The 19,420-nt window shown below is 48.4% G+C and overlaps 3 protein-coding genes across 10 annotated transcripts in view; all 3 read left to right on the top strand.

Moving 5' to 3' along the window:
- Kmt2a (lysine methyltransferase 2A) overlaps positions 1-8,127 on the top strand; it is a 79,921-nt gene extending 71,794 nt beyond the window's left edge. For 3 of the 5 annotated variants that reach the window (XM_074066631.1, XM_074066630.1, XM_074066629.1), the window contains 5 exons: positions 1,159-1,333; positions 1,500-1,607; positions 2,011-2,094; positions 2,471-2,600; positions 3,203-8,127. In XM_074066631.1, the coding sequence (XP_073922732.1) occupies positions 1,159-1,333; positions 1,500-1,607; positions 2,011-2,094; positions 2,471-2,600; positions 3,203-3,478 (773 nt within the window). In that variant the 3' untranslated portion in view covers positions 3,479-8,127. Of the gene's footprint in view, positions 1-1,158; positions 1,608-2,010; positions 2,095-2,470; positions 2,601-3,202 lie in introns of those variants that run through there. The other 2 variants (XM_074066627.1, XM_074066628.1) reach the window with 2 other exon arrangements.
- A 425-nt stretch (positions 8,128-8,552) lies between these two features.
- Positions 8,553-12,801, top strand: Ttc36 (tetratricopeptide repeat domain 36). Its single transcript, XM_020169071.2, has 3 exons — positions 8,553-8,850; positions 9,788-9,976; positions 12,482-12,801. Exons 1-3 carry the CDS (start codon positions 8,742-8,744, stop codon positions 12,742-12,744), a joined length of 561 nt encoding a protein of 186 aa, XP_020024660.1. The 5' UTR covers positions 8,553-8,741; the 3' UTR covers positions 12,745-12,801.
- A 93-nt stretch (positions 12,802-12,894) lies between these two features.
- On the top strand, positions 12,895-17,530 carry Tmem25 (transmembrane protein 25). 4 transcript variants are annotated; one of them, XM_074066632.1, is made up of 9 exons: positions 12,895-13,021; positions 13,341-13,537; positions 13,814-14,125; positions 14,792-15,082; positions 15,286-15,417; positions 15,654-15,684; positions 15,830-15,930; positions 16,059-16,145; positions 16,294-17,530. In XM_074066632.1, the coding sequence occupies exons 2-9, from the start codon at positions 13,468-13,470 to the stop codon at positions 16,365-16,367; spliced, it is 1,098 nt and encodes a 365-aa protein (XP_073922733.1). In that variant the 5' UTR covers positions 12,895-13,021; positions 13,341-13,467; the 3' UTR covers positions 16,368-17,530. The 4 variants fall into 4 exon arrangements, with proteins under 4 accessions (XP_073922733.1, XP_073922734.1, XP_073922735.1 ...); XM_074066633.1 differs by having other exon boundaries at positions 12,902-13,157; XM_074066634.1 differs by having other exon boundaries at positions 12,902-13,537; positions 17,100-17,530.
- The last annotated feature ends 1,890 nt before the right edge of the window (positions 17,531-19,420 follow it).

Below are 19,420 nucleotides of genomic sequence, written 5' to 3'. Positions count from 1 at the left end.
ACTATGTAACCGAGGCTCACCTCACTATCCTCCTGCCTTGTGCGCGCCACCTAACCCAGCTGAAGAGAGACTTTAATAGAAACAAGTGGACAGCTCAGACAAGAGGCTCAGACAAGTCACCAGCATGGGAACTCCCAGGACTGGCTCAGACTAGGTGGGAGGAATGCTGGAAGTTTACTGTGACCCCAAATCTGCCCATTATTCCCCATCTTCAGTACTGCTCCCTGTCTTTGTTCTCATGGCCTACAGTCTAGTGGTAGATGATGGCTGTCTTCTTGTTCGCTCTCTGCCTCCCCCAGCTTGTGTAACTCTTTTACTTCATACACTTAATTTTTTTAACCTTGTGACTTTTTTGGCTTAAAACACAAATGCATTGTACAGCTGTACAGAAATACTTTGTTTATATCCTTATTTTATTACCTTTTTTTTTTTTTTTTTTTTTACTTTTTAATATTTTTATTTAAAAAAAAAAGCTAATATATAAACATACATACTAGCCTAGTCCTACACAAGATCAGGATTATCAGTATCACTGTCTTCTACCTGCACACATTTTCCCACTAGAAGGTTTTGCACAGGCAGCAACACATTTAGAGCTCTCGTTTCCTGTAATAACAATGGCTTTTTCTGAGGGACCTGCTGTTTTACAGCTGATCTTTACATATACATATATATATATATATTCATAATGACCACTGAGGTGGGAATTAGTAGCTGCTGCTGCTGCTTTTTTATGTGTGTGGCACTAGAGAGTGAACCCAGGGCTCATGGACTTACCTACCAAGTGCTCTAAGAAGAAACAGCAGCAGCTGTTAATTCCCACCTCAGGTAGTCATTACAAGCTTGAAATGAAGTAATACAGATAGCATTTCTGTGTACATACAGCACACAGAACACAGTTTATAGTTTGGTGACATGCTTTTTTTCCACTTAGCAACCTATGATCAATTCTTTCCATATTTATAGTTCTGTACCAGCATTATTTTAATGGCTACCTAATGCTAATTTCTAGCTAATTGTTAATATCATTCACCCTTGAGAGCATTTATTCAGTGCAGCCTATAGCTGGCAGCTATTCTCTAACACAGCATTTTGTTAATACTGTGCAGCTTCCTGTTGGCTGCACTCCTCACTACCCAGATGCTTTCCACCCTACAGGTGTTAACGGTTTGAGGATGCTGGGAATTCTCCACGACGCAGTTGTGTTCCTGATTGAGCAGCTATCTGGTGCCAAGCACTGTCGGAATTACAAATTCCGTTTCCATAAACCTGAGGAGGCCAATGAACCCCCATTGAACCCTCATGGCTCAGCCAGGGCTGAAGTCCACCTGAGGCAAGCTCCATTCTTTTCCTTAAGCAGTTTGGGATCCCAATTTTTCTACCCAATGTTAGTTATTTTCCTACTTACCCTTTGAGATTCCCAGTAGTAATGCCATTGTCTTACATACTACTTAATTAAAGTGTTTTTCTAATTATAAACCTTAATCTTTTGACTCCAGGAAATCAGCATTTGACATGTTTAACTTCCTGGCTTCTAAACATCGACAGCCTCCTGAATATAACCCTAATGATGAGGAAGAGGAAGAGGTACAGCTGAAGTCTGCTCGGTAAGTCTCCAGTGAGGAGGGTCATTAGGAATACTCTTTGTTTCCTCTACCCCAGCACTTCAGGGCACTGTGTAGTTTGGCTTGAATCAGTTTCCTGGATAAAACATTCAAGAAGACTGAAATATAGTTTGCATTGAAGTAGCAGGAGCTGGCTATAAAGAGAGAAGATAAATTAGAAGAAACTTTGAGCAATTGTAAAGTGCATATTTTCTTTAATAATAATCTATGCTGTCAGCTTTGAATGTGCCATCATAGTTTTTGTCAGGAAGTGTGTTAAAAATGGGGTTCATTTTCTGAGGTACTATTATGCATGGCACTGAACCATATTCTCTAGGAACCTTCAAGACTCAAAACACTATTTCCTGAAGAGAATTCATTAATAATAATCTACCTTCTCTCTTAGGAGAGCAACTAGCATGGATCTGCCAATGCCCATGCGTTTCCGGCACTTAAAAAAGACTTCTAAGGAGGCAGTTGGTGTCTACAGGTATGGCTGAATTTCAGAAAGAATTACTGAAAATGAAGTTTCCCAGAACAGAGTGGACCAAATGCTGGAGTGACCTCCCTCCTTCAGTTAGTGGAGGTTTTTGTAGATACTGTTAATTGAACCTGGTGTCCTGAGTTCTTGGAACTCTAGTACTAAAGTAGAGAAATCGTTAACCTTTGTCTATTTGTCAGCACAATTAATATGCACATTAGATAGGTTCAGAATCAATCTCTCTCTCTCTCTGTCTCCCCACCACACCCCACCCCTCTTCCTAGGAACCTGACAGACCTGGAGAATTCATTAATTTCATCATGTGTTCATACAATTACCCTTACCTGAAAGTTCACCTCTGCTCTTTTCCATTTCTGTGCCCTAGGTCTCCCATCCACGGTCGGGGTCTCTTCTGTAAAAGAAACATTGATGCAGGTGAGATGGTGATCGAGTATGCAGGCAATGTCATCCGTTCCATCCAGACCGACAAGCGCGAGAAGTACTATGACAGCAAAGTGAGTGTCACCATTCCCTACCCACCCCACCCTCCAGCCTCCCCAGTTCGTTTGTTTTGCTGTAGAAAGAAACTATCAACTTGATCCTTGAATTCCAAAAGAAATACTACATGTTTTCAGTTCAAAGACTTTTTCCTTTGGTGCTGGTGGGGGCGGGTCGAACCCACCAGAACTTGTGATGAGTCCCATAAAAATTTAGAATCCACTCAAGGGATTAGTACTCAAAGATACTCTTTGAAGATTCATCTGAGTGGATCCTAGGATTAAAAGCATACAGCTGCACAAGTTTTAGCTTTTTCTTGGAGATAATAAGAAACCTGTAATCTAGGGACTCCTCCTAAAAGCATATTTGAAAGATAGAAACTGGGAGAAATCTGGAAATTTTACTAGAAGAAACTTTCTACATCGGTGGCTATAGGAACATCAGGAGAAGGCTGAGAAATGCTCTCAAACCTGAGCTATAAGAAATAACAAGTTGAGGGCTGGGAGTGTGGTTCAGTGGCAGAGCACTTGCCTGGCATGTGTCAGGTTTTGGGTTCAATCCCCAGTAACAAAAAGTTCTTAAATAAATAACAAGTTATTTTTTTCTCCTACATGTACAGGGCATCGGTTGCTACATGTTCCGAATTGATGACTCAGAGGTAGTGGATGCCACCATGCATGGAAATGCTGCCCGCTTCATCAATCACTCGTGTGAGCCTAACTGCTACTCTCGGGTCATCAATATTGATGGGCAGAAGCACATTGTCATCTTTGCCATGCGTAAGATCTACCGAGGAGAGGAGCTCACCTATGACTACAAGTTCCCCATTGAGGATGCCAGCAACAAGCTGCCCTGCAACTGTGGCGCCAAGAAATGCCGGAAGTTCCTGAACTAGAGCTGCTCTTCTCCCCTGTATTGGAGTACCAGGACCCGGGCCACCCGAAGCAATGCTGACAGCCTTTCCAGCAGTTAGGAGCTCCAGGATTGAGTGGTGGTTGAGCACCCTGCTGTTCCATATTCACATCCTACATGTGATCATAATCTTAGAGACAGATGAGGTCTTGAAGAAGAGATTCATGATCGCCTCTCTCCTGGGGCCCCTCTTGATTGTTTGCTGTTAAAAAGGGGAGAATGGGGCCCCTGGAAGGATTAGCCTGGAAGGAGCCTATAAGGGTTGAGTTTATTGGAAGGTGGGGCCTGAGCATCTCCACAGAGAGCAGTTGCTATCCTCCACTCGGTCCCCTCTCAAGCACTAGAAGTGAGGGGTCAGGCAACACCCCAGATGTAGGGCTGGTTGGATACCTGGTAGCTTGCCAGCCAGGTCCCACCTGTGGCCATCTTTTAAACCAGCAGAAGGTCTGGTGGTTTTTCCTGCTATCCTTCCACTTGAGAGAGTTCACTTCTGGTTGGGAGACAGGATTCCTAGCACCTCTGGTGTCAAAAGGCTGTCTTGGGGTTGTGCCAATTAATTACCAAACATTGAGCCTGTGGGCTTTAAGTGGGAGTGTTCCCCCCCTGAGCCTTATCTCAGCCAATTACCTTTCTTGACAATAGGAGCGGCTTCCCTCTCCCATTTCTTCTCTTCACTCCACCTTCTTCCTTTCCCCTGTCCTTCATCCCACTGCTTTCCCATTCTTCTTTCTGGGTGGTAGGGGAGATTGACTCCCTGTTCATGGACACTCCCTATTGGGCATAGGATGTGCCTACAAAAAGTTCCCTGAGCCTGTAAGCACTCCAGGTGGGGAAGTGGACAGGGGCCATTGGCCATGACCAGACAGAATTTGGAGAAGATTTTGCAAAACTCTCCACTGAGAGTCTTAAAAGAAATATATTATGTAGCATGATTTTTTAGAAGAGGATAAAGATTATTTAAATAGGATTTGAATCATGCAACAACCAGAGTATCACAACCAGGATACTCCCTTGGCCCCATTCCTAGGACATGGTTACTTTATTTTCCTCTTGGTAAGACATAGGAAGATGTTATTTTTAAATGGTCAGTGTCCAGTTGAAGGCAGAACACTAATCAGATTTCAAGGCCCAAAACTTGGGGACTAGACCACCTTGTGTTGAGGGACCTCTCCCACCCATGGATGAGGCAAATTAAATGACACTACTACCCTGATTAGGATGTGGTCAAAACAGCATCAAATGTTTCTTCTCTTCCTTCCCCCAAGACAGTGTCTTGAACCTGTTAAATTAAGTCATTGGATTTTACTCTGTTCTGTTTACAGTTTACTATTTAAGGTTTTATAAATGTAAATATATTTTGTATATTTTTCTATGAGAAGCACTTCATAGGGAGAAGCACTTATGACAAGGCTATTTTTTAAACCGCGGTATTATCCTAATTTAAAAGAAGATCGGTTTTTAATAAGTTTTTATTTTCATAGGATGAAGTTAGAGAAATATTCAGCTGTACACACAAAGTCTGGTTTTTCCTGCCCAACTTCCCCCTGAAAGGTGTGCTTTTTGTTGTTTCACGTGTAACTTGTTTGTGCCCTGTTGACATAAATGTTCCCTGGGTCTGCTCTTTGACAATAATGGAGAAGGAAGGTCACTCAGCTCCATTAGGCCACTCCCCTCCTTCCTCACGGAAGCTCCTCCGAAGGCTACAGTAGTATCCTGACACACCAGTTTCTTCTCTTCTTTCCCACTTCCCCTCTCCCTCTGGCACTAGCTCCAGAGCGGTGGGTGGCATCTTTTACATTTCCCTCATCTTTACAAAGTTAGCAAATGAGTTCAATGGCAACCCAACACTTTCCATCACCATCTGCCTCATGGTTCACCTCCTTTCCTTTGCTTTGCTTTCCTTTCCCTCTACCCACCAAGTCCTCAGATCTGCAAAGAACCCACTAATCCCCTTGTGCCCTCTTTTGGGGCAGCCCATTGAAACTGAAGCACAGTCTGACCACTCATGATAAAGCAGCTCTCTGCACCTGCCACAAGGTTTCGGAGTAGTGTAGTCCGAGTAGAGGGTGGGGCACCCTTTTCTCACCACAAGAAGCCCGTTCCTATGGAAGTCTAGCAAAGCAATACGACTCAGCCCAGCACTCTCTGCCCCAGGACTCATGGCTCTGCTGTGCCTTCCATTCTGGGCTCCCTTTTCTTCCAAGACCCTAAGGACTTTGGTGGCTTTGCTGGGACATTGTCACTATTGCCACTGTCATGCAGGGAGCCCAGCACTGTGGCCAGGATGGCAGAAACTTCCTTGTCATCATGGAGAAGTGCCAGCAGGGGACTGGGGAAAAGCACTCTACCCAGACCTCACCTCCTGTCCTCCTTTGCCCACGAACAAGATGCAGTGGCCCGAGGGGTTCCACTGGTGTCTCGTTTCCTTTATTATTGCACTGTGTGAGGTTTTTTTGTAAATCCTTGTATTCCTATTTTTTTTAATGAAAAAAATTAAGCTGCATTTGTTACTGAAATGATTAATGCACTGATGGGTCCTGAATTCACCTTGAGAAAGACCCAAAGGCCAGTCAGAGGGTGGGGGAAACTCAGCTAAACAGACCTAGTCACTGCCCTGCTAGGCCATGCTGTACTGTGAGCCCCCCCTCATCCTCTTTCTTCAACCCCAAACCCTGAGGACAGGGGAGGAAGCCATTTTTCCTTCTCCTGCCAGCTGCAGATGGTTTGCCTTGCCTTTTCACCCCCCAACTGTCAACCACAGAAAAGAGAAATCCCTCTTAAAGCTCAGCCTCGAGTCCATTGCCAAAACTCAGCATACCTGCCAGCAACTTGGGGGACAAACTGAAGGCTTCCCTAGGAGAGGGAAAGAAGGCAAAAATGGTGTAGCTATCTCAAAACATGTCTGACTTTGTTTGGAAAGTGACCAAGGAAACCTGTGCACAAAAGTGCTGATTGAGGAATTATGGGTCATTCCCAAGAATCCCCCAAGGGGCATCCCAAATCCCAAGGAGTAACAGCTGCGAACCTGGTCAGTTCTCAGTGAGAGCCGGCTCACGTAACCGCTTTGCTGCTAGAACCTGTTGTGGCTGCATTTCCTGGTGGCCAGTGACAACTGTGTAACCAGTGTAGCTGCATGGCGCTGACCCTTTGGCCGAAACCTGGTCCCTCGGCTCCCTCTGTTGCTGCCCACCACATCCAGCACAACCTCTCTCCTGTTCTTAGACCAATAACAAGAATTAAGGGGGACACCCTGGCAGCTATGTTTTCAACTAGACTCCTTTGCCGGGACCCAGCCCACCACCCTGCTCACCTCTGTCAGACCCCCGGCCAATACAGTGAGCACCATGCAGCAACCTTGATTTAAAATTTAAAAATTTTTAAAAATAATAAAAAAAAAATACGACATACACACACAAAAAAAAAAAACAAAAAAATATTTTAATGAATGTATCTTTCTAAAGGACTGACGTTCAATCAAATATCTGAAAATACTAAAGGTCAAAACCTTGTCAGATGTTAAGTTTGATTTGGGATTCTTTTTTCATAGAAATCAAGTTGTTTTATTTTTAAGAAAAAGCGGGTCATTGCAAAGGGCTGGGTGTAATTTTGTTTCATTTCCTTCATTTTAAAGCAATACAAGGTTATTGAGCAGATGGTTTTGTGCCGAATCATGAATACCAGTCAAATCTCACACTCTGAAAACTTGCAACATTTTTGTTTTGGTTTTCAAATAAATATAAATATGATATATATAGGAACTAATATAGTAATGCACCATGTAACAAAGCCTAGTTCAGTCCCTGGCTTTTAATTCTCTTAACACTATATATAAGGATTGTGTTACAGTTGCTAGTAGTGGCAGGAAAACGTCAGGCTAGCTTTCCTCTGATTCCCAAGTGGGAACCCCAAAGGGGAACCACGAACCACAAAGGGATGCCAAAATAGGCCATTCTTAGGATCAGAGTTTAGAAACGCCGGAATGGTGTCACCTGGATTTTTCCTGCCCATGAATGTTGCCAGTCAGTACCTATACTCCTTGTTTCTCTACTTTTGGTTATGAATGTTGGGGTTACCACCTGCATTTAGGGGAAAATTGTGTTCTGTGCTTTCCTGGTATCTTGTTCCGAGGTACTCTAGTTCTGTCTTCAACCAAGAAAATAGACTTGTGGTGTTTCTTTTATTGAACTTTTAACAGTCTCTTTAGTAAATACAGGTAGTCGAATAATTGTTTCAAAAGCTCAACAGATGACAAGCTTCTTTTCTAGAAATAAGACATTTCTCAACAACTTTTATCATGTATAACATATCTTTGATTGGTTTTTTTTTTTTCTTCTTCCTTGTGTTCTTCCAAGCTTCTTCTGGTTAGAGAAAAAGAAAAAAAAAAAAAAATGGAAAATGTGTCTAAAGTCCATCAGTGTTAACTCCCTGTGACAGGGATGAAGGAAAATACTTTAATAGTTCAAAAAATAATAATGCTGAAAGCTCTCTACGAAAGACTGAATGTAAAAGTAAAAAGTGTACATAGTTGTAAAAAAAAAAAGGAGTTTTTAAACATGTTTATTTTCTATGCACTTTTTTTTATTTAAGTGATAGTTTAATTAATAAACATGTCAAGTTTATTGCTGCACATAGTTGAACTTCCTTTTGGCCTTGGCAGGGGTGGAAAAAGGGGGAGGGATGTGGCCTGTGACCAGGTTACAAAATATCTTCCATAGTCCTCTTAAGATGGAATGTCTAAAATCATTTCCCATGGCCGCCTTCTGGTCTCACTGCATGATGGATCTCTTAGCTGGGTTTTCTTTCTTCACTCAGCAGTGATATGTTCAGGATCTGATGTGCTGGATATGAGGAAGGGGTAAAGGAATAGTTCCTTTACTGTCTGCATGTCCCTCCTCTTATCCAGGGGAGATCACGCAGTCACTTTTAAACTGTGACTATAATGAAATGAAAGCCTCTCAGCACCTTCTCTTTGTTCTGTTCCACCTTAAGGCTGAGTCTGTTTATTCTGCTAGGGGCATGGGTTCAGTTGAGAAATAATTGTAAATGTTCTGCCAAGCTAGGGTCACTAACTGCAAGTCAAGTGGGTTGAGCTCACACTACAGTCAGGGAATGGGAGACACTCCTGGGGGTGGTCCCCAAACAACCTCCTCTTGTATCATCTACCTCCTGGAGGTTCAGCCCGCACCCCCCTTTCCTTCCCCTTCTTGTACTCTGAGTCACTTTTTGGGACTTTGGAATTGAGCGCCATGGGTACTCCAAATGATCAGGCAGTGTTGCAGGCAATCTTCAACCCCAGCACCCCATTTGGAGATGTGTTTGACCTGGGAGAGGAAGAGAAGGAAGAAGAAGATGAAGGTGAGCATTTGACCTTGGAGTGTAGGTCTCCACATGGGCTAACCTCTGACCACCTGAACAGAGCAGAGCAGGTGATACTGCAGGGCCTCCTGTTCCTCCCCCCGGGTTATGCCAAGATTGGAACCAAGCTGGCTTGTCTTTAGTGCATAGGTGAAGAGAAGGCCAGGACTTGCCTCAGTCTGTCAGCCCTCACACATCTGAACTTACCACTTAGATCTCTTCCTGCTCCAAGCTTAACTGTGTGGAATGATGTTGAACTCTCAAATCTTGGTCATAACAGACCACCACCACCACCCCCCACCACCTACCTGTAATGGAAGACAAGTAGTGCAGGGGTGGCATCTCAGCTGAGTGGTCCTGATGTAGAAGCAGAACTAGCATTTGTTAAACACTATTACAGCCAGGCACTGACCTACCTCCTCTGCAGATATTGGCCCCTGGCGAAAGAATCTTTGCTGCCCTTGCTTCTAGAGATGTGAAACCTAAGCTTTAGTGAAACTTTAGGCTTAGAGCTGAGTGATCCTTCCGGAGTGGCTTTCACAACCTAACTAAGACTGTCATGGTGGCATTTGTGTAGGACACAGTGTAGTGGAGCAAAATGACAGATAAAAAGCCAAAAGACAAGGGTTCAAACCCAACCTCTAATTTAGGGATTGTGACCATGAGCAAGTTACTGGCCTGTAGGTTGAGGAGTTTGGGCTTCTCTTGACCATGTGGAGCCATCCAAGGTCCCTTTCCCAGGTCCTTTGGGAACTTAGGCAGCGCTCGTGCCCAGGCTTGACCTCAGTTTCTCCTACCCCAAATATTGCAACTTAACTCGCGCTGTGGCCCATGCCCACTCAACTCTGGCACAGGTCTCAGAGTTCTAAAGCCTGAGATGGCTTTTTCATCTTGCTCCCAACTGTACACGTCTCCCCGGACTTCTTCCCTGGTACAGATGGAGCTTTCCCTCAAGCACAGTTGGAGCAGTCCAAGGCCCTGGAGTTGCAGGGGGTGATGGCAGCAGAGGCTGGGGACCTCAGCACAGCCCTGGAGAGGTTTGGCCAAGCCATCTGCCTACTGCCTGAGAGAGCCTCAGCCTACAACAACAGGGCCCAGGCCCGGAGGCTCCAGGGGGACGTGGCAGGTGAGGAGAGACACCCAGGAGCTTCTGCAGAAGGGGCCCCTGGAGGACATAGAGATGAGGGACTGTGGGGCAGGGAGTGGGGGTGAAGCATCACTAAGCCCCTCTGGAGCCCATATTCTTACCTCTAAAGCCTGAGATATGGTGTGGCACTGCTAACCTAGTGGGGCTACTGTGAAAGTCAGAAGAGATTGCATTCTATTCATTAAATTCAAGGAACATCTGAGAGCCCACGAGGTGGCAGTAGACTAGGTACAGAGGATATAAAGATAAAAGATGCACTTTTTTTTTTTGTAGACCAGTTTGAACTCAGACTATCAGTTGCTGGGCAGGCACTCTACCACTTGAACCACTTCACCAGCCCTATTTTGGCTGCATTATTTTTCAAGATAGGGTCCCCAGAACTATTTGCCCAGGCTGGATTGAACCTTTGATCCTGTCGATCTCTGTCTCCTGCGTAGGAAGAATTATAGGCATGAGCTACCGGCACCCAGCTTTAATTTTTTTTTTTTTTTTTAAAGGCACTGGGGTATGAACTCAGTCACACTTGCTAGGCAGGCACTGCACCTCTTAAGCCACACCACCAGCAGATACACTATTTATAGCTAACATTCATATAGCAGTTACTACTCACCAGGCTTAAGCACTTTACGCATAGGCTGATCGATCGTCATCACAACCCTAAATGGTATGGGTAGTATTATCCAATTTTAGGGATAGAGAAACTGAAGCACACAGCCAGGAAGAGGAAGTGGCAGAGCTGGGATTTGAACCAGGTGGTAGGACTCTTTATCTTCACACTGTAGTGCTCTTCATGGAGCTCACAGTCCAGGATGCAGAGCATGGCAAGTTAGAGGGGGCAGCATGAGACCTGCTTCTAAACAGCAAGTTTTGAAGGATGCATAGGAGTTAGCTGAGTGAGTGGAGAAGGTGCAGTCAATAGGAGGCTAGGCCTTCACAGGTGCAGGGAACTTAGCTCTCCAAGCTGCCTGGAGCAGACAGCATGAAAGGAAGAGCTGAGCCTACAGAAGCGGACAGGTGCCAGATGGTGACGAACTGAGAGTGTCAGGCTGAGGCTGGACATGGTGGGGGGTGGTCACCTAAGGGTTTTAGCAGGGACAGCGGTGACTGCATCAAACCTGCTGCATTCAGGACACTCTGGCTAGAACGGGGACCAATCTGGATGTCCGGGGACCAGAGGCCAGGCTAATGCAAAGGTGTAAACCACATGGGACTGGTGGTGGAGGTGTTCCTGGGACCAAGAATGCCAGCTAGAGTGTCTGGATTTCATTCAAGGAACAATGGAGAATCCCCCAAGGGGCCCTTTTCCAGCTTGTCTGCCCTGGGTGTCTGGAGACAGACTGCAGACCAAAACCCCAGAGGTGCACAGGTGATTCCACCTGAAGGGACTTTGATTCCTCCAGACCAGTTCTGCTGAGGGAAACTGAGCAATGCTGCAGTCTGAGAGCTTCAGTGGGGTGTGGTGCATAGTTCGTGCTGAGTTCTGGGAAGCAAAGACACACAGGGAAACTCAGCCTTGCTCCTGGACCATGCTGAGCCAAGCCAAGCTCTTTAGGCTAGAGAATGTGGATTGAAGGGAAGTCCAAAGAAATCAGCTGGTGGGCCAAGAAGACCCCAGTTTGCTATGAGGTTCTGAGTTCTGAGGCCCAATGCAAGTATTTTATGAGGATCATTAAAAAAAAAAAGCTGAAGTCCAGCTCTGGCTCCAAGACCTCCCTCCAAGGAAATAATATACAAAATAATGAAGATGACAGAGATGATCCAAGAATGAGAAAAGGCATTAGGTCCAGTAAGCAGGGAAAAGAGCTGCTGTTCTAAAGTATGCTATGGAAAAGAGGAAAAAAGCCATCAGAAGGGGAAGTGGCCAGGACGCCTGTACTCCTAGCTACTCATGAGGCAGAGATCAGGAGGATCCAAGCAAGACCCTATCTGGAAAATACCCAACAAAAACAGGGCTAGAGGGGTGTTTCAAGTGGTAGAGCACTTGCCCAGCAAATCTTAAGTTCAACCCCCACCCCCCCCCAAAAAAAAAACAGGGAAGGAAGTGAGAATTTCTTTACAGTAAAAAAGTTGTGTAGTCAATGACACATTTTTGATCTCTGGGATTCAGGGTCGATCACAGGTACAGAGATGCTTGGTAACTCGTCTGTGGAATTACTTGTGGGGGCAATGGGCCAGATGCATTAGTAAAATGGTCACTATGTTAGTTCCTAGAGAGGGGAAATTACTGGGAACAAGCAGAGGCCTGGACTTTAGTTCCAGCTCTGCCACTAAGCGGCCCAGGGCAAGTCTCAACCTTTCCAGCCTCCATCTGGATAAAGGGATAACAACCCCTTCTCCTCGGCTCGAAGGGCTGCATCGTGCAGGCGGGCTGCACATGGCCCAGGCTCGGGACCACCACTGATGGCCGTGGCGCGCGGCCGCAGGTGGGCGGGGGTTGGGCGTGGGCGCGCACCGTTGACCCCGCGTCCACGCGTCCGCCCGCAGGCGCCCTGGAGGACCTGGAGCGCGCGGTGGTGCTGAGCGGCGGCCGGGGTCGCGCCGCCCGCCAGGGCTTCGTGCAGCGCGGGCTCCTGGCGCGACTGCAGGGCCGGGACGAAGATGCCCGCAGGGACTTCGAGCGGGCGGCGCAGCTGGGCAGCCCGTTCGCGCGGCGCCAGCTGGTACTGCTCAACCCTTACGCCGCGCTGTGCAACCGCATGCTGGCCGACATGATGGGGCAGCTGCACGGCCCCCGCAACGGACGCTGAGCGCCGCGGGGCCAAGGGACGGGAGGGGACCCTGAACCAATAAAGCTTCGGGCCTCAGCGTCTGCACCTACTTCTGCGTCCGCCCTCGCGCCCATGCACGTGGCCGCGCCGCGAGCGACCCGCCAGGTGGGAGGAGGGAGGGAGGAGGGAGCGGCCGCCACCTGCGCGCGGCCGGCCATCGATTGGCTCTGCCTGGCGCAGGCCCCGCCCCTGCAGCGGACTGCGGCGCTCAGCAGCCCTAAGCAGTTGCTCTGGCTGTGCCGCGGGAGGGAGCCAGGTGAGCCCCCTGGCGAGGGCGACTCTCTCCTGATGTCCTCTTCCTCGACCCAAGAGCACCTGAGCAACGGGGAGTGGGAAAGGGGCACGCGGCGAGAGATGGATGGGTTGGGGAACCTGGCAGGAGAGAGCACGGGGTCAGCAGAAGGGCGATCTCTTTGCGGGAGGGGAGTGTGAGTGTGTTGCGTGTCGTGCGTTGCGGCTACACGGCTGCTCGCTGTATCTGTGCCCAGGTGCGTGCTGAGTGGGTCTGTGCCTTTGGGCTTTGCACTTCGTAGCCGTACCTCGGCCGCTTGAGCCGGTCTACATTCGTGTTTCAGTGCGTGATTCTTTTTGGTTTTGGAGAGCAAATTCCTGAAAGAATTGCTAGGCCCGCCTGCTCCCACCCGGCTGACACCGAGGCTGGTCACCTTCTCTCAGCAGCCTGGAGCCCAGGCCCTGGCTACCATGGGGCTGCCTCCAGGTCCAGCTACCCTCCCGCACACACTGCTGCTCCTGCCAGCCCTTGTGAGCTCAGGTACACCTGTTTATTCCTTGGCTACGCATTTCCGGGCGCCAGAGCCTCCTATCTCCTCTCTTTGCCTGCACTTTTCCTCCCGGGTACCTACTCCAGGCCCCAGAGCCAGCGTCCCCTCTCCCACCCACCTATCCTAGGTCCAGTCAGTCCCTGGTGAGCGACTCCAGCTGCCCTGTCTCCTGGCCTCTGCCCCTCTGTAACTGAACCTTGTTCTAGTCACAGAACAGTTACCACCCCTCTCCCAGCCCCTCCCAGAGACCACCTGCTATGTTCCAGGTTGGGGGGAGTTGGCACCACAAATTGATGGTCAGACCTGGGCTGAGCGGGCACTTCGAGAGAATGAGCGCCATGCCTTCACCTGCCGGGTGGCAGGGGGCCCTGGCATGCCCCGATTGGCCTGGTACCTGAATGGGCAGCTGCAGGAGGCCACCACCTCAAGACTGCTGAGCGTGGGCGGGGAGGCCTTTTCTGGAGGCACCAGCATCTTTACTGTCACTGCCCAGAGGGCCCAACATGAGCTCAACTGCTCCCTGCAGGACCCAGGCAGTGGCCAGTCAGCCAATGCCTCTGTCATCCTCAACGTGCAATGTGAGTATCCCTGATGTCAGCAGGGAGAGAGGGTCCTGGAACCCCAGCAGCCATGGGACAGGTGTTCAGTGGAACTTTTTGTTGTTTTCTTTTGTTTTTTCTTTTTGAGACAGTTCTCACTACTTAACCCAGGCTGGCCTCAAATTCCAGATCCTCCTACCTCAGCTTCCCATGTGCTCAGATTACAGGTGTGCTGGCTTTAGCAGGACATTTAATAAACACTTAAACACTTTATAAATAATAACTTACTTTATCCTCACAATAACCTTAGGAGGGAATTGCTAGTTCTATTCCCATTTTACATATGAGAAAACTGAGGCACAAAGAGGTTAAACAATCTGCTCAAGGTCATACAGGGGGTAAGAAGCAGAGCCAAGATGCAAACCCAGACACTGGCTGGATTTATATTCTTTGTGTGTGTGTGTGTGTGTGTGTGTGTGTGTGTTACTGGGGATTGAACTCAGGACTTTGCACTTGCCAGGCAGGTGCTTTACCACTTAAGCTATGTCGCCAGTGCCTGGATTTATACTCTTAATTGTCACTGTGAAATGCTGCAGTGTCCCCTCAGGAGAGGTTCAGGCCCCTTGTTCCTACCCAGGTTTGAGAAGAAAGGGCAAGAATAAAAGGGGCCATAGGGATTGCTTACTGTTCTCTGCTCTGCACTAGTTAAGCCGGAGATTGCCCAGGTTGGGGCCAAGTACCAGGAATCTCAAGCCCCAGGCATTCTGGTTGTCCTGTTTGCCTTGGTGCGTGCCAATCCACCTGCCAACGTCACCTGGATAGACCAGGATGGGCCAGTGACCGTCAACACCTCTGACTTCCTGGTGCTGGATGCCCAGAACTATCCCTGGCTCACCAACCACACAGTGCAGCTGCAGCTCCGCAGCCTGGCACACAATCTCTCTGTGGTGGCCACCAATGATGTGGGTGTCACGAGTGCCTCACTTCCAGCTCCAGGTGAGCAACAGTAGCAACTTTCCCAGGAAACCCTCAGTTAGGCCCAGGGATCATGGTACAGAAATGGGAGGACTTGTTGCCCATTGGGTCTTGTGATTGACTGTCCCCACCCCCTTGGGCATGGAGGACAAAGTAGTTCATCCTGTGACATGTCATATTGGGGGTACTGCCCACTTGGAAACTAACCAGTAGCCAACCTGCAGGGCTCCTGGCCACCCGGGTGGAAGTGCCACTGCTTGGCATCGTTGTGGCTGGAGGGCTTGCCCTGGGCACCCTAGTGGGGTTCAGCACCTTGGTGGCCTGCCTGGTCTGCAGAAAAGAGAAGAAGATCAAAGGTAGGGCCAGGGGTGTTGGGGACAGAGGATGGCTGGAAGGGTGACAGTGAGGTTGGAGGATGAGCAGCAAGGGTAGCAAGCAGAACTGGGCAGAGCAGATCAACTGTGTTCTGAGGGCCAGCATTGGGCATTTGAGAGACTCCTTGCCTGAAGGTCTCAGATCTGAAAGGGCAGGGGGCAGAGCCCAGTGTGGCAGGCACTCTTGACTCACTGGCATGGTTTCTTTGTCCTATCAGGCCCCTCCCGACGTCCATCTCTAATCTCTAGGTAACTCTTCCTGGGGCTGGGTGGATGGGCTCAGCTAAAATGCAGGCTGGGGACACAGGTTTCTGGGAGGTCTGCAATGGGCCTTAAAGCAGGACCCTCTGCCTATTGGTGCAAGGGCTTATCTCAGCCTGTGTCCATCCTACAGTGACTCCAACAACCTGAAACTCAACAACGTGCGCCTGCCACGGGAAAACATGTCCCTTCCTTCCAACCTTCAGCTCAGTGACCTCACTCCAGATCCCAGAGGTAATCCAGGACCCTGCTGTTTGCCTGTGCCTTATCTGAGAAAAAGAGAGGCCCTGGTACCTAGGAGAGGCTAGGCCCCATCAGACACAGCCCTTGTCCTGGGCACCACCCCCTTTGTCATCCACCAGGGAAACCAGTAGACCGACCAATGGCTCGGAACAGCAGCCGGCCGGAGCTTCTGGAACCTGAGCCTGGGGGCCTCCTCACCAGCCGAGGTACTGGGGAAGGGCCTGCTGCTTTCTCCTCTGTGCCCCAGCCTTGTGCTTGTGCCAAAGGCCTCTGAGTGCCAATGGGCAGAGAGGGCTCCCTCAGGTTCCAAGGAACAAGGGTTACTGAGCCCCCTGGGGACCTTTGATCCTGCAGGCTTCATCCGCCTCCCAATGCTGGGCTATATCTATCGAGTGTCCAGTGTGAGCAGTGATGAAATCTGGCTCTGAACTGAGGGTGAGATAGGAGGGCCCCTGTGGCTCCTGCACATCCCTGAACAGTCTGCCCCCCACTTCTCCAAGTCATCCTTTGCCTGGCCATGCAGCCAACACGAAAAGGCCATGCCACTGCCACCTGCTAGCCCTCCTGGCTGGGGTACCCTGTGGACAATGCATGAGGCATTTCACTGGAATTGGGCCACAAGGCGCAGATATCCTTGGCAAGGTGCCAGCTAGAACTAAGTCCTTGTGCTTAGAGTGGAAGTCTGCATGTGATGACTGGGCCCAGGCAGGTGGACTCTTTGGCCAGCTGTGTTCAGGAGTCACCCAACATTCAAGCGTACTCAGCACCTTGTACCGTAGGCATGAGGGCTGACTGCCTGGGGGACAGGGAGGGCCTTGCACGTCTCAGATGTCCTTCCTATGTTATGCAGCTTTGTTCCCTCAGGGAAAATTTAGTCCCCTGCTAGCAAAATAGAACCAAACTGTCCTTTCAACAGAAGCCAGTCCCTGGCCAAGCACAAACAAGTCCCCTTTGCCATATACCTCTCTGCTCCTTTTCCCCTGCCTCCTCTAGGGCATTATAGTTTATACACTGGACCTTCTCCACTTCTTCACCAGACACTAGGCTTCCCCTGACCTTCCTGTGGTGCCAGGGCCTGCTACTAGCACAAGTCAGGGAGGAAGAGAGAAGTACCCAGGATAGCATGTAGCTATGCATCTTTTTTTTTTTTTTTTTTTTAGTGTCAGCACTTTAAACACATCCCCCTAGAGAAGGCGATAAGGAAGGGCCCAGAGCCCTCTTGGCTTTCCCAAGTTTGGCCTTCTGTGATTCACTGTGAGTGTCCTGATGGTTTCTCTCTCAGTATCTCTCCCCCTCAGGACTCCAGCTCTGACCAGCCCTTGGCTGCCCCATCAGCTACTTGTCCTGCCCCATCCTATTCTTTAGGGGTTGTCACAACAGGCACATGGTTCAACAGTGCCAGAAGATTTAGAGGGACATGGAAAAAGAGGGAGACCAATACCCCAAAACGACCTAAGAATGCAACATGAAATAGATTAGAAATTAATGGAGTGCAGAGTATATTTTCCTCTTGTTGAGATCCTGTTTTGTAATTTTCCTCACATTACTGCCTAAGACAGTGCTGAGCACACAATAAACTTAATAAACTTGACCTAATGAATATGTCTGTATTTCATTCCTCCAGATGTTTTTAGGTTTATCTTTTTAAAATCAATTTATCAATTTTTTCAGTTTATTTTTTTTCTATTGCTGGGGATTAAACCCAGGGCCTGGTGCATGCTGAGCAAAAGCTCTACCACTGAGCTATATTCCCAGCCCTTAAATGACATCTTTAAATCACACAGAGAAAGTACAGCAAGCACCTGTGTGCCTACTGGGAGCAATAAATAGCTCAGCGTGTTTGCAATGACTATAGAACATAACCAACATAAGAGAATTGGCAACCCAAGAAGGCAACTGCTCCCTGAAAACCTAATGGAACATTTGAGTTCATATCAAATTGTGCCTCTCTTCACTCTCTGAGTTAAACAGGTGCATGAAGGGTACATGGAGAGCAGGGCCTGGCTCGATGTGGTGCCACAGCGAGGCTCACCTACACACAGTGTGATCATGGTTGGTTTGAGTTTACAAGCAACAATCCCTCTCTTGTCTGTGTGCTCACTGTATATATATTAGGCTGGCAATGTAGCATTTTAATGTAATCTTCCCCTTGAGTCATTACACCCCTTCCTCCCCTATCTGTATTTTGTTCCATTATCTGCTCAGGTGCTCAAGCCAAAAGCACCTGGGAGTCATCCTTGATCTGTCCTTCCATCCCCCACATTCAGTGTTACCACCAAGTCCTGTTGCTTCTATTACTGGTAGTCATTTATCTGTTGTCTCTCAGTAAGAAACAAGAATCTGAGCAGAAAGACCCTGCAGTGTCCCCACCAGTCCACAGCACTGGATCACCCACACTGGGTCCATGCTTCCATCATCCTGTGTGATGAAGTCTCCATAAGAACCCAGGAGGACAGGGGTCAGGGGCTTCCAGAGAGCTAAATTACACTCCTGCTTGTGCTTTTTTTTTTCCTTTTTGGTGGACTGGGGTTTGAACTCAGAGCTTTGTGCCTGCAAAGCCAGCATGCTACTGCTTGAGCCATTATCTCCAGCTCCTGCTTGTGCTTTATACTACTGGATTCTCCAGTCCTTGTCTGCTGCTCACTTCTACCAGCAAGGCGGGAGAAAGGAGGGAGTAGCCCTTGCTCAGTCCTTGCAGTGATGGGAGTGAGGGTCAGCCATCTTTGGTGGGAGGGCCAGCCCCTTCAAGACCTGGCCACAGCAGACCTTCACCAACAGTGCCTGCCCTGGATACTTCAGTGTGCCTTCAAAACCCTCCATCTCCCTTCTCCTTCAGAACCTTCTAACACTTTTATAACCGACTTCCCAAACTGAGCACCCTTTGTGAGCTACAACTAGCCTTGCTCAAGTTTCCTGACTGGAGCATGGGTCATGTGACTTCAGAATATTCCTCAAGTCTGTCCATCTCCACCACCACCACCACCACCACCCTACTCAAGCTACAGTCATTTCCACCTGGGTTACTGCAACAGCCAGGCTCGCTGGACACACCAGTCAGGTCTGGAGCTAGATAGGCAGGTGGTCTGTAAAGAAGGCAGCACTCCCTGAAGAGAGACCCTTAGAATATTAAATTCCATAAGAAAAATGGTTCTCTCAAGAAAGCAATCAGTTCTCCAGCAAGGGACACCCACTAGATGTCCCGTAAAGGATGATCGAAGCATGGACAGTGTGTTGAAATGTGATTGAAAAACAGTGTGATCCAGTGCTGTGGACTGGTGGGGACGCCATAGGCCTGTCTGCTCAAATTCCTCAGTATTTCTTCCTTGCTAGTAGGGGGCAGGACCCCTTCTAAAATGGAGGTCTTAATACCTACTACCAGACAAAGTAGTTCAAAGAATTTAAGATTAAATGCCCATGTCTTACCTTGGGGAAGAGAAATACAATTTCTATGGCCTGCTTTGGGGAGAAAAAGGAACAGGTG

This window comes from Castor canadensis, chromosome 2, assembly GCF_047511655.1.
Source record: "Castor canadensis chromosome 2, mCasCan1.hap1v2, whole genome shotgun sequence".
NCBI lineage: Eukaryota > Metazoa > Chordata > Mammalia > Rodentia > Castoridae > Castor > Castor canadensis.
Note: the sequence above shows the minus strand (reverse complement) of the source record. Positions and strands in the feature narration are given on the sequence as shown.